At 48.8% G+C, this 13167-nt stretch overlaps 3 protein-coding genes across 3 annotated transcripts; all 3 read left to right on the top strand.

Moving 5' to 3' along the window:
• Positions 1-457: 457 nt before the first annotated feature.
• Positions 458-818, top strand: LRP88_02209 (uncharacterized protein; the record flags this gene model as incomplete). The annotated part of the gene is made up of 2 exons (XM_083238877.1): positions 458-587; positions 649-818. The coding sequence occupies 2 exons, from the start codon at positions 458-460 to the stop codon at positions 816-818; spliced, it is 300 nt and encodes a 99-aa protein (XP_083105472.1).
• A 1098-nt stretch (positions 819-1916) lies between these two features.
• LRP88_02208 (heterokaryon incompatibility Het-C) lies at positions 1917-3954 on the top strand (the record flags this gene model as incomplete). The annotated part of the gene is made up of 2 exons (XM_083238876.1): positions 1917-2804; positions 2854-3954. The coding sequence occupies 2 exons, from the start codon at positions 1917-1919 to the stop codon at positions 3952-3954; spliced, it is 1989 nt and encodes a 662-aa protein (XP_083105471.1).
• Positions 3955-9070: 5116 nt separating this feature from the next.
• LRP88_02207 (peptidase A4 family-domain-containing protein) lies at positions 9071-9856 on the top strand (the record flags this gene model as incomplete). Its single annotated transcript, XM_083238875.1, has 1 exon — positions 9071-9856. One exon carries the CDS (start codon positions 9071-9073, stop codon positions 9854-9856), a length of 786 nt encoding a protein of 261 aa, XP_083105470.1.
• Between the last annotated feature and the right edge of the window lie 3311 nt (positions 9857-13167).

The following is a 13167-nucleotide window of genomic DNA, read 5'->3' as shown; positions in this document are numbered from 1 at the left end:
CAAGGAGTAGGGTAGCATGAATGAATCAGCAGATGTTCTACACGGAGGGTACTCAGGGCAGTTGAGAAACCTGCCCATAACCCCACAAAGCCACGCCATTTATCCCCCAGCCTGGCAGGTCCTGTCACCAGACTCTGACGCTCATCGTACGAATCTCGCGACGACCAGATCCGGCCCCCTTCCACGACTGAGGACCATGGCTTGTGGTCTGACTTGGAGCGACCTCACCACTACGGGACGGACCGGCCAAGATGAGCAAGAGATTGAAATAGCACAGAAGAGGGATGCGCGCCAAATGATATAAGAGAATGTCCTATTCATCCTTTCCGGACTCTCATTCAGATCATCATCTCCTTCACTCACCTACATTACGAAACCCCGACTTGATTGAGTCTCATTCACTCATAACAATATAAACACAACTACAACGCAAACTTCACAACCTCTAACCTTCATCATGACCACCAACTCGTTCGGCGGAGCTCTTCCTCCATTCGATTTCCCGCCCCAGCCAGCCCCCGTTATCTCTCGCATGGCTCGCGTCTCAAAAGCCCTTCCCATTGTGTTGATCACTACCGCAATAGCTGGTAAGTCTTCTCATCTCAAACTCCCGCACACCTAAGTCTCTATGCTAACATTGTTCTCTAGCTGTCGCCTTCAAGGCCACTCAGGAAGCACAAAAGCCTCGCTCCCCCATCGCTGCCTCCATGGCGTCCGGACGCCCTTCAGCAGCCCCCAGCTTGGTACTTCGAGGGCACGGTGACGTTGACAAACAAAGCATCGGCGTGGCGACTAAGTCAAACAACTCGGGCACTTGAAAATGCAGAGCAAATTCGATCGTCAAACTGGGCACATGGAAGCGAGTTAGGGATCTTATTTGAATTTCCGAGTTGTAGGGCCGGCCCCTGTACATCTCAATTTAATCATAGAATACCTTTTTCGATCTCTTCTCGTGACTATGCTTAATAGTTCTGAATAAATGGCATCTGATCCTGCTCATATTAAGAAAGGGCGCCATGATGCCAAAATTCCTCTCAGGCATTATTCGCATCGTGCATCCACGTTGTCTCAGCTTCTTGATCAGCATAACCATGTGCATCATGAAATGGTAAACCTCTCAGGGAATATTTAATTACTCTAAGCCTCTGCATGAGAAGTTACACCTGGCTACCAAGCACTGCTGCAGGCCAAGGATGCGAGAAGTCGCCAAGCCCCTCGTCACGGCCTGGTGTCGAATTACTGACACTAGACTTTATTCTAAAATAAGATGCATCACTACATAGCCCGAGACAGAGTGCGGATGAGTCTCTGTATCAGTTCATATGTGCCACAGCTGTCACGGTCTGAGTCTTAGAACTCAGCTGCAGGCGGACCTTGGCTGGGGATGCGACACTACCCTACAGAGTTGAGTCGCACAGTTGTGACACAACAAAACAACTACAACTGGCTGTCAAATTAATCTAAAAACTAGGCCTGTTGATCCTATTCATTGGTTTCAACTTCCACCATGCGATAAAGTTCTTGCTAATACCTTGACTAACTAGTGAACAGAATTGACTTCTGGGAGATGCTTAACTTACTCAATCGAGCGTTCTGCACATGGCAAATGGTCAAATATATGCGTTTTCCATGCACGCCTGTGAGAGTTTCGACCGCTGTATTGCGATCATAACACCTTTGAAGTGGAGAAAGTTGATTTATTTTGGGACTGGGAGCAGAGGGAATATGGTAAAAATCTACACGAAAGGAGGACATTTGAAAGATGCTAATGTCGTGACGAATCAGTGGACAGCGCCCAGGCCACAGCAACAAATGACCGGAGCACGGCCTCACAATCTTCCGGCACTAAAATCCGGAGTGGTGATGTAATCTCTTTTGGCGCATCCACCAGGCAAGGTCATGTTTCATTCCTCAAAATGACATCAGCATCAAGACTGCTTCTGGTTGTGCTGGTGTGCCTCCTCTTCGCTGGGCGCGCGTCCGCCTTTGGAGCTGGAGAGGTCGCTGGCGCTAGCGAATTCAATGGCTATGTGTGGCGGCACGGCGACATCGTAGAGGCACTTCGTTACCTCCCGGCCAGTTTCGTCACACATTATCGCTTCTCAACCCTCGAACGACGACAAATCTACTTTGGCAACTGGCTTCGCGACTTTTCTCAAATTATCGACACGACGGGTCTTGAAAATGTCCCCGAGCCGGTGCTTCGGGCCATTGTGAGCATCCTAGGCTTTCTCGAATTCGGCTTCGCGACCGACGAGTTTGAGGTGACGCGCGAACGGCTGGGATGTTACAAGCATGTGGAACACATTGACAATCCCAAGGGTTATCCAGAAAACGCGAAGGAGGTCGATGAGAGATTGAGAGGGCCGTTGGATCCGCGGGAGCTGGAGTTTGACCCAAAGACCGGCATGAAGAATTATATTGCCAACTCAGGCAAGGGCTGGGACACCTCTGCCGACTACGTGACGAGACAACTCCGCGAGTGCATCAGACTGGGTCGAGAAACAAATGCAAAATCCAAGAAGGAGGCCTTTATCCACCTCGGCGCTGCGCTACACACACTCGAGGACTTCTCCGCGCACAGCAACTTCACTGAACTCTGTCTGCACGAGCTTGGCGAGTATGACGTCTTTGCATTTGTTGGCGATGTATGCCGTGTCAAGACACCAGGATGGAGAGGTCGAATGGTACCGCCCATTGTGACTGGAACCTTTGGCATGCTTGACATCTTCCACAGTCTCCTAGGCGAGGCCGATGATATGGCCGTGCTACAATGCAAGGGATCACTACAGAACCTAGAGAATGTACGAAAACATGCCGCGGCGTTCTACATATGCTGACCGACCACAGGAGATGAATATCGGAGAAATCGCATTCCAGCATCTGTACGACTTGCTCAAAGCTGCCATTCAGGCATTGAGCAAATTGGCGGCCAATGCCACTATCAGTGACCCAATTCTAAAACAACTGGAGACTGTCGGTGTGCTTTTCCAAAAGGCTGAGGAATCTGCCAAGGCAGACAAGGAAAGTCAGACTGCCAAGAGTAGTCTCGACGCCGACCAACTCTGGCAGTCGATTGAGCCTATCTTCTACCTTCACGATCGCATCAAGAAATGGATACAGGAGCGCACTGAGCAACACGACGCCGAACCGCTTTCGGAAGAGTCAAGCACGCAACTGGGCAAGTACACGGATCAGCTCGTCTTCAAGTACCTCTCCCTCATGATTGAGAGCTCCATCATGCAGTTGCGCAATGCTCTGAAGGCTGCCAAGGAACGGGTCGATGCGGAAGCTGCAAAGTCCACTTCGGCTGAGATATATGAAGACGGGAATGCATCTGACCCTAGTCACTCGGACATCTCAAAAGACCACTTCAGCAACGTTCTCAACCAGCCAGCAGGCCTCGTGTCGACAGTCACCACCAATTGGACGACACAGCAAGTTGTCAAGTGTTGGGACGACCCTTTTAGAGACGAAGGAGAAACCATTCGCCAGATTTTGACCATTTTGCATCATCCCGCCTTTCCCGGTCGAAAGAAGACACCAATCCAAAAACACATGTTCAACGCCGTGCAGGAGTGGTGGCATCACAATACAGCCGAGGAAAAGAACAAGCTCCGGGGGATGCTGACAAAAGAGAGCGTCAGAGGCCGCCAACATGAGAATCATTCACTGACGTTGAAGGACCTGGAGGGGAAGAAGAAAGGCGTTGCTGTATTTCCTGGTTCAAGGCCTAAGCTCAGACAGAAGCCGGCGAAGCCATCCCCGCTGACATGGGCTATCGTTGAAGCCAAAAGCGACGCGAAGTGGATGTTTGGCGCCGTTAAAAGAGGTGTGAGGGACCCTGTTGCAGCCGTCTCTTTCGTCATAGGTGGATTATACATACTCTTTGCCCAGGCCATTTTGGCCGTGCTTGGCAGCTTTGGCAGGCCAACTAAACCGTCGCGAGCATGAGGCAAGATCACCACGGTCTTAGATAAACGCGATTTAGCATATAATCAATATACCAAGGCTCTTTCTGGTATATTTCATGACGTGCGACTGTATACAATACTAACTTGTCTGGCTAAAATCTTCACACAGCTCAGTGGATGTTAATCGACATACGCTAAAGCCCCGATATGTCTTCTATGTCTCTGACCCTGTGGAGGGGTGCACTGGAGCTCATGAATTCCCTTGCCGCTGTGCGTCCTTTGTGGAAATCCTACCCAAAGGCCATCTAACAGTCTTCGACTTCAAGTGGAGGAGTGCTTGCCCACTAACCAGAGATGCCTGCCTGGGAAAGAGTTTCCAGTTGTCAGTTCTACCAGACTCCCAGAGTTCCCACCATCCTTTCTCAGGCGGGTTCTCAATCTCTTTGATGAAAATCTCCATGTCTCTGGCCAGGGCCTGGAGCGTCTAGAACTGGGCGTTGCTATGGGTCTCGATCTCCTGGATAAAGTTGTTGTTCAGCTTTTGATACGGCTTGGCATTCTTCTCCGCTTTCTCAACGTCCTCCGCTAGTTCATAGGCCTTCTCTGATCTCATGATCTGAGCTTCTTTGTGACATGCCATCATGATGTTGGGGAGGTTATCGGATTCCGAGGTGAAGATGACTTGTTGGAACTTGAGTTTGGGGAATTTGGTGAAAGCATGGGGCTGTTCGACGCCAATCTAGCCGGATATGGAAGAAACGGCAGTCCAGATGGCACTAGATAAGAAGCTGAAGGTTGAGGGTATTATGTAATATAAGAGCAGCATGAGTACCAGAACACCTATTACCATACCGCAAAAGTACTTGACCAGTCTATTTCTGAAGAGAAAGCAGAGAACTCTCTCAAGGACTCTCGAGGAGAAGCAATATACCGTGGCCAGGGCCCAGAGCAGGCCGTTGATCACACCTTTCTGCAGCAGATTTTGTTCATCATGGCCTCTATCACCTTTATCTTGTCTATTTATATCTGGTTTCGGCCGTGGGCTCTCGTCGCTAGTCTCGGCTCGAGGGGGTGGAGTTTTCGAGAAAGTCTGGCCGCCTGTGGATGGTTGTCGCCGATGGCGGTCGCTGGGGGAGGAGATCATGGTGGCGTTGCGTCTACTTGCCAGAGAAATACTGCCGCGAACTCGGCGGGTTATCCTCCCAGATATCATCAAAGTTATAATCATCCTTCATGGTGACTTAATGAAGGGGAATGAAGGTCGATACAATGGGCAAAATGGATAGGCAGACTGCACGCACATACAATGAACTAATGAAGGAAGAGCAGAGTGCTGAGGAGACTATTTAAACGACTTCAAGCGATAATATGGCAATGGGCCGTTTGCCTGCCAACCTGGATCTCGGCGAGAGGTGAAAACAATTCGACGTTTCATCGCTTTGATGTGTCTCAGCCTGATTACCGTTTCGGCGTTTTTTTTGTCGCAACTGAAACCGCCATCTTCTGTGCCAAACTTCATGTTGTGAAAGAAGGTGGCTGTACGGCTGTGCAACGGAATATCATATGTCATATTTCCCAGGAAATAAGGGGGTCAGCTGAGCTCTCCATCCCCCATCCAACAACGGAGATGCGAAAATGAGACTTTCTGATGTAATTTGAATGGAAATCGGAGCTATGAAATGGATCAAATTCCTGTTTCTATATAGAGGGAATTTACAAAGGAGATAATTCATCTCTCATTGTCTTTGAAAGACTTGCCGTCAGCGCTCAAAAGGGGCGATATAAGCTCTACCAGCTGCATGAAGTTTGGGCCCTCATCATGAATTATCTTGAGTAATTTTGAGCGCGTGATACCACGGTCAAATCGTACGTTCTTTTTTTTTTTCGTTTTGTAGGTTCAAATAGAAGTGCTGAAGCTGACGGAGCTTCATCAGGTCGCTTGGTATGTTCTCTTCTTGCTTCTTGCCCTTTGGGGGCTTTGCCGCTGCTCAGGCGTCATGCTCGTTGGAAGTCATGGGGCGGATCGAGATGGTGGTAGGGGGATGGTATAGCACAACTGGATGAGATGAAGAAAAGGAAAGGTTTGTAAATACGGTTGGAGAGGATATAGGGGGTATATGTCTGGCCGATATATTGTTGATGGGTTCTGCCATCTCGTGGGAGAGCATGTACAACTGTATACCGTTGACAAAGAAAAGAGTCCGTCTTCAAAATACGCCAGCATTCTTTTATTGCCGTCCAGTGATGCAGCTACTTCACCTAGCAGCTGTTCAGATGATCAATGTCCTGGCTCAGGTAAGCCATCAAGGGCCGGGCTTCAACTAAAATAAAGAACACATTGACAATAAATCATATCATCATATCCCAATGCTAACACAGTGGCATCTTGCACAGTCGAGGGGAAGCTCTACTTGTAGTCGAATTCCTCGCGCCGCTCAAGCCCTCCTGCCACGAGGCAGCTCTCTGTTGTGTGAACTCACTGTGCTCACTTCTCTTGTAATTCAGCAACTATTTGGTGATGATAAATCATTTCCCCCTCAGCAACCTGTTTTGGGGACAGAGTCCATGTGTTCGTCGATACATAGAGACTTGATTTCATCACTGCGTCCTCCCCATCACTCGCGGGCATTGTGGGGAGCGGGGACTCCGTTGACAGTCTTTGGATCAGATGGGCGTTTTGTCACCTTGATCTCGGCCAATTGCCACTCATCATTGCTAGCTTTGCGCACAATGAACTCGTCTGGTGATCCCTTCGACAGACATGCCCTGACCTATGGGTAGAAGTACTCTCATCACATAACCCGCAAAGCAAACCAAACTAATAATACACCAACGCAAGACCTCAGCTCTTTCAGATCACCCAGCGCGAGGAACGGGAGTTTTGCTTCAATCTCATTCCACGGGGTCTCCGTGAACCCTCAACGGCCTCGAAGACGACGCAGAGTCGATCAAGCTAATGATGAAAAAGAAAAGTAAAAAAAACCACCTACGATATTTCTTAATCGAAAGAGGCGGTGGTATGGCCCATGTGTGTAAAACGAAGCGCAACAAGACGCAACCCTGCAGTTCATCATGGTCGCTCCCCATGGACCGAGAGAGTGATCAAATTCTAGACCTTCGCAGCTAGAGCGAGCCATGGCTTCTAACCGGCCAGTCGCTGGCTTCCGGCTATTCGGGGTTCTTTGATTGATGCCAAATGGCGCCATAGGCAAAAGAACCAGCTCGATGGGCATGTTGGCCATGTTGCCTGCCAAGCCTGGCTAGGGTGATTGCAGATCTCGATAACAGATCCCGGCGCCATATGGGATGGGGAGTTTCCCCCGGGCTGAGAACGTCCCATAGGTGGAGCTGGCGCCGGCTTAACCGGCACGCTAATCTCCAACTACCCGTTGGCTCAGACATTTGCCGTCTATCATATCTGAGATCAGGGTCCAATGAATCAAAGGATCTTTTGCAACGTCGTCGGAGGCTACATGAGGCTCACTGCTTGACTGTATCAGTACGACTTGTCTGCCTAGAGACCTTTTCCCCAGAGGAACTTCTTCAGGGGTGGGATGGCTTGCGTGCCGATCTTCCGACTCTATGCTCTGTACGGAATTTTTGCATATGGCCTAAATAGGAAGCTGTATTGTTGCTGCACTGTAATGGATATCACGACCGAACGACGACGAGGGTGCTGTGCTCACATGTTAATGACATGGGCGATTGGGCACTGGTCTCATGGCATCTTTTTCACCAAGTGAGTGTGTAGTAGCTAAGCCGTCATTCAGGCCAGCAAATTGAAGGCGAGGTCGAAGTGTTATTTTATGGCGACTTGACTTCAACCGCCCTTCATTTTGGCTTTTGATATAAGAGAATCCCTAGAAAGTCACTGCTGTATTCCCTAAGCCCGGCATGATAAGCTTGTCCGATCTTGCTGTTGGCACACTTGTATGGTTTGAAGTGTAGACTTATGTGACAGAGCTCTGCCTTTCGACCCACTGCCTGAAAAATTAGGGCTATGATGATATCGACTGTTCCAGGCACTCACGGTCCAGTTTTAGAGCTGGCCGCAAGATATTTTGGAGCCTGGACCTATTATAACTCCCCTAATCCATTCGAGTTGGTTCGCCGAGAGACCGCGTTTGACTTGATGATACGAAAAGTCAGCTGTCCACTCACAACCATGAACCATGTGCTGGGGGAAAAAGCTACGGTGTTCCTACCCAACCCTCACAATATCGCTCGTAGCTGATGTTTGTCTCGACCGGCCAGCTACGAAATAGACTCTTCTGCTCCCAACAGAAGACGATAAGGGTAAAATTGAAGTAAACACGCCTGATTGTTACATGGGCGTCAGGTAGATAATAAGAAGTCGAGCCTGATGTCATAAATCACTTCAAGGCAATAGAGCAAACAAGACTTGATCACAACATTGCTGCTTGTTCGTGGGATATCCATAGGTCTCGGGTGAGTAACAGCACAGAAAGGGCCAGGCTGAAATGCACACACAAGGAGCACGCATCAGCTTGGTTTGTTTCAACTGGCGGGCAAGAGACATACTTTGAGAATAGTGCGTCGTATCTACAACTTCGCGCCATGCTCTTCCCCCGGCACTTTCATGCGATGAAACCCAGCTGAACATGATGGTGCTCCAATCAACTGCCAGAGTTCATCTAGTCTGTTATCACCATCTCCACTCCCACATCCACGCTTCAGCATGGGTGTTAGTTTAAGTCATAGCGCCATTTTAAAAACGGCTTTTTAAAGAGGGAAATGGTAATACAACCGACGCGAGTAGAGAACTTCTGACAGTTCCCAAATAGGGAGGAGCATTCACCCTGGATAGACTTACTGCTAACGTGGTGCGTTTGAACAACCTCACCTGCCTTTCCACGCGAGTAAAGAGACCAGTCACCGGAAGAACGGCACTCGAGCATCACGCAACGAGGTGATGGTAGTTGATAGAATATCTGAGCAATTTCAAAGACATGATGCCGTGTTGCCGAAAAGGAGGGCATATGGAATGAGTATATATATGAGATGTTTGCCAAGAAAAATACACTCAGCTCAGCATCGACAGCATCGACAGCAACACAGACATCCACTTGCCTTCCTCAACTCAACATCCACGTCTCTACTACCCTACTTATCCCTTAAACTCAACTTCCATCAAGATGAAGTTCAGCCTCTTCCTCGCTGCTGCCAGCATTGTTGCCGCTGCTCCTGGCACCAAGCTCGTTCCACGCGACACTTCTCCCCTTGTTCCTCGCTCTTCTGCCCGCCGAGCCAGATACAGCTCGTCTCCTAACCAGAGGCTCTGGTCTCTTGACTCTTCCAAGGCCTCGAATGACGACTACTCGGGCAACTGGGCTGGTGCTGTCAAGATCGGCAAAGGCTACAACCACGTCCAGGGCACCATCACTGTCCCAGAGGTCAGTGGTGCCGACGGCGCAGCTGCTTCTGCTTGGGTTGGTATCGATGGTGATACTTGCCAGACGGCGATCCTGCAGACTGGAATCTCCTTCTACGCCGATGGCACCTTTGACGCGTGGTATGAGTGGATTCCTGACTACGCCTACTCCTTCAGCAACTTCGGTGTCAGCGTAGGCGACAAGATCAGGATGACGGTTGATGCGTCTTCCAAGACCAAGGGCATCGCCACGCTCGAGAACTTGACGACAAACCAAAAGGTCACGCACTCCTTCAGCAGCACCCCTTCCACGCTCTGCGAGACCAATGCCGAGTGGATTGTCGAGGCCTTCCAGGAGAATGGCAGCCAGGTCACTCTCGCCGACTTTGGCACTGTTACTTTTACCGGTGCGACCGTGTCTGGCTCTAGCGGCTCGACTGGCCCACAGGGCGCCGACATTATCGATATTTCCCCCGATGAGGGCCAAACGGTTCTTGCCAAGGGATCTGTTAGCGGTACCTCTGTCACCGTCAAGTATGTTGGCAACTGAAGTACCTTCAAGGATCTAAATCAAAGGAGAGAAGGCGTGAGTGAAGGGAGGGGGACGTAGTAAGGAGAGTTATGGATGAGATGTGGGATGGTGGGGAGGAGGGGGAGGGTGAAGGGACTCGGTGGCTCTGTTGATAGCTACTCTACAGGTTGAGTCTCGCTACACTATAGACAAATCCCATGTAGTTAGCGGTACTCTGGGCATTTATAATCGACAGCCATTTATTCCATCTTCATTGTTGACATGTGTGATTAATGATTCAGATACCTATCCATATCCATAGTCTCTATTACAAACTCAGATCAGTCTCACCCTATCTGCTTAACGCTATAAGAGTTAACTTATATATTTACTAGTTATAAAATTTCATATTTAACTTATATAACTCTCATCCTATCCTTGAGAGAATTACATAGCTGGTTAAGACTAGAACTAACTACCTATAACTAGTTATAACCCTTCGTGACCAGTTATAACCCTTTACAACTAATAATTACTAATTACAGCTAGTTATAACTAGATCTCACTCGTTATAATTAGATATTCATTAGGCCATTAAGTTTAGGCCAGACGCTGAACCACCGAAAAGAGTCTCTCCCATCCAAGTTTAACGAGTGTCCCAGGTACTGACTTGATCTATTGTTCCGCTATCTTCATATGAGTTGTCGCCGCGAACGCCGAGTTTTTTTTAGCAATAAGATGGTCCAAGCCCTGAGCGCGCATGCCGCCAATAGCAAATGTGACTGCTTATCGATGGCTTGGCATGAGACGTGCTTGACGAACAATGCGTGTACTTGCAAACAAGCGTGCCAGGCTTCTCACAATGCCAAGGCCTTGTGTGACTCGTCATCAAGTCTGTTGCCTTTGGCCAATCGCTTAAGACAGTAGACTTGACACTGAAGAATTAAGATGGTGCATTGGCTTTTGGAAGCTCGCCTTCGATTGGGGCAATTATTTCTATGCCAGTTTTTCCAAATTTTGTCTTCGACCTTCGGTCTTCTAGCTCAACTATCCCATCAAGGCCCTGGCTTTAACTATAACAACGAATGCATTAAATATCAGAGCCTACGGGATATACATGTCAAGAATCAACATGGGATGGAACAATGCTTAGGGAGTGATACAAGCTGTGGTCGCGTAAGGAAGACTTTAACATATAAAGAAATAGGGAGTGGGTGGATTATCCAAGGTCCCTGCGCCATGAAATTTTTTGAGATGCCCACTGGTTCATAACAGCGTGCTGGTCATCAAACCAAGGTCTAGAGGCAAGATTAAACGCCGAGATGAGAGAACAAGGGTGGGAGAGACTGTGTATTCGGTCGGTGGTTGGCAGAATAGGAGAGTTCAGCCATTCCTGTCACATTCCTCATGGTCTTATTGTCGGAAGAAATTCGGCTGTGGCATATTGTTGAGCCCTTGAGATACTCTCGGCGCTTGTAGAGACTTGAGACTGTCGTTATATACTGTAACGTAGGGCGTGACAAACAAACAGGTGGAAGTGATAAGAAGAATTTGATATGAGGGCATGATTTTGCGCCAGGGCATAGCTGCGAGGCCCAAGATCAGCGTCTATGAAAGTTTTGGAAGTGCTTGGTATATGTATTGCATTGTCTGTGTTGCCAAGAAAATAAGAACAACTGCTGTTGAGCCGATCACTGCGATATTGATGCGTCGGTTGTGGAATGCGTCTCAATCAGAACTAGACCATGTTGCCAAGTTAGTGTCAAGAAACAGCCATCTATGAAAGACATGTAGTGTTACATGTTGGGAGTACAGAGCTGATCTAGGATCGAGGCGACTCAGAAATTTAGGTATGGCCTGGGATCTGATGCCCTGGGATTAAGAGCTCTGGAACTAAAGGCCCAGGATAGATGGAAGGCGCCGGAATTAGGGACGACCAGGAATGCAGAAACAACTGAGAATCAAAGCCGGGGAAAAATTCCGAGGCGACCTGAAGTCTAGAAATGGCCCACAACTCAGAAACCTGGTATGTAGGCACGAACCGGAATTGGGAGGTGAACTAGAATCTAGAGACTCCAGAAACCTAGGGCTGAGAGCTCCAGAATCCACGAAAAGCAGAGATCACGTGAAATCCCGAGACAGACCGGAATTGAGGGATTTAAGACCTAGAGGCAATCCGGGATTTAGGGATGGTCCAGAATCCAAAGTCGCAACCGTGTGATGACAACGCATCGTTGTGCAGTAAGTATTGTCGTATGAGGGTAGCGAATGGGGACCCTGGGCGACAACTTGTAGACGTCTGAAGCCATAGGCAGCGGGAGACAGATTCAAGTTCTGAAATGGGAATTCAGCATGGTCAGCCCCTGCCAAGCCAATGAGCATGAATCTTGCACTTTCATTGCAGGAGAAGCGTGCATGGTCATTATCTCAGAGGATCAAATTCATCCAAGCAACGCCAACGGGTGCACTGGGCTGCTAGAGACGGGCAATGTCAAATATAAAGCCAAAGCTGATTAACACAGTAACTAGGTCAGTCGGTATAAAGGCATTGAATGAATTTAATATAGAGTCGGAATCGCCGCGATGGTAATTAAGTTGGGTTTCCCAGCTGCTGAGAGGCATTCACTCGGTCTGTAAGTGGTAGCAGCTGATTTCAATTGGCTCCAAGATCTCTGATGCCACACGTAAAACCACACTGGAGATCCGGAATCGACATGCATGGAGTCGCTTTGCATCCTCCACGGCGTATGATTGGTTACGGCTTGGGGCTTGATGAATTCCTGTCTTGACACATTGTTCTCGACACGTTGTGATGACCTGGCAGGCGGAATGACTTGAGTTGAACAGGCCGCATTCCACAGCAGCAAGCCTATGAACTAAGAGTGAAAGAGCATAATTCTGCCACAAAGAGAAGGGGTTAACATGAACCAGCGTTATGACATATGAGAGCAAAAAGTCTTTAATCCGCCAGGCTATGGTTTAAAACCCTACCTAGCCCTTCCTAGCATCTGGCCAACCTGGCATCGCGATGGAATAATGAGATAATGAAACCTACTCTTCATACAAAACCATTTAATGCCATCTGCCCCGATCCCTAAAGAGGTACCCTCGGCCGTCCAGTCCACATGGAGATGTTTGACCAGTCCTGGACCATGATTGGCCTAAACTTCAAGGCCGTAAGAAATCAAAAACCAGGACTTGTGAAAGAACTACTGGCCAAAAGTATCTGCTGTAGCCCAGGCATTCGGCCCATATGCTGCTGCCCGCTGCGGGATAATCACCGACATCGCTTCGCGATCCACCACCGTTACTCTGCCTTTCAGTGCTGGCTATGCGGCCGTAAAGGCCAC

The sequence above is a fragment of the Fusarium phalaenopsidis genome (assembly GCF_050370095.1).
Source record: "Fusarium phalaenopsidis strain FUZ10S chromosome Unknown contig_32284, whole genome shotgun sequence".
In the NCBI taxonomy this organism is placed as follows: Eukaryota; Fungi; Ascomycota; class Sordariomycetes; order Hypocreales; family Nectriaceae; genus Fusarium; species Fusarium phalaenopsidis.
Note: the sequence above shows the minus strand (reverse complement) of the source record. Positions and strands in the feature narration are given on the sequence as shown.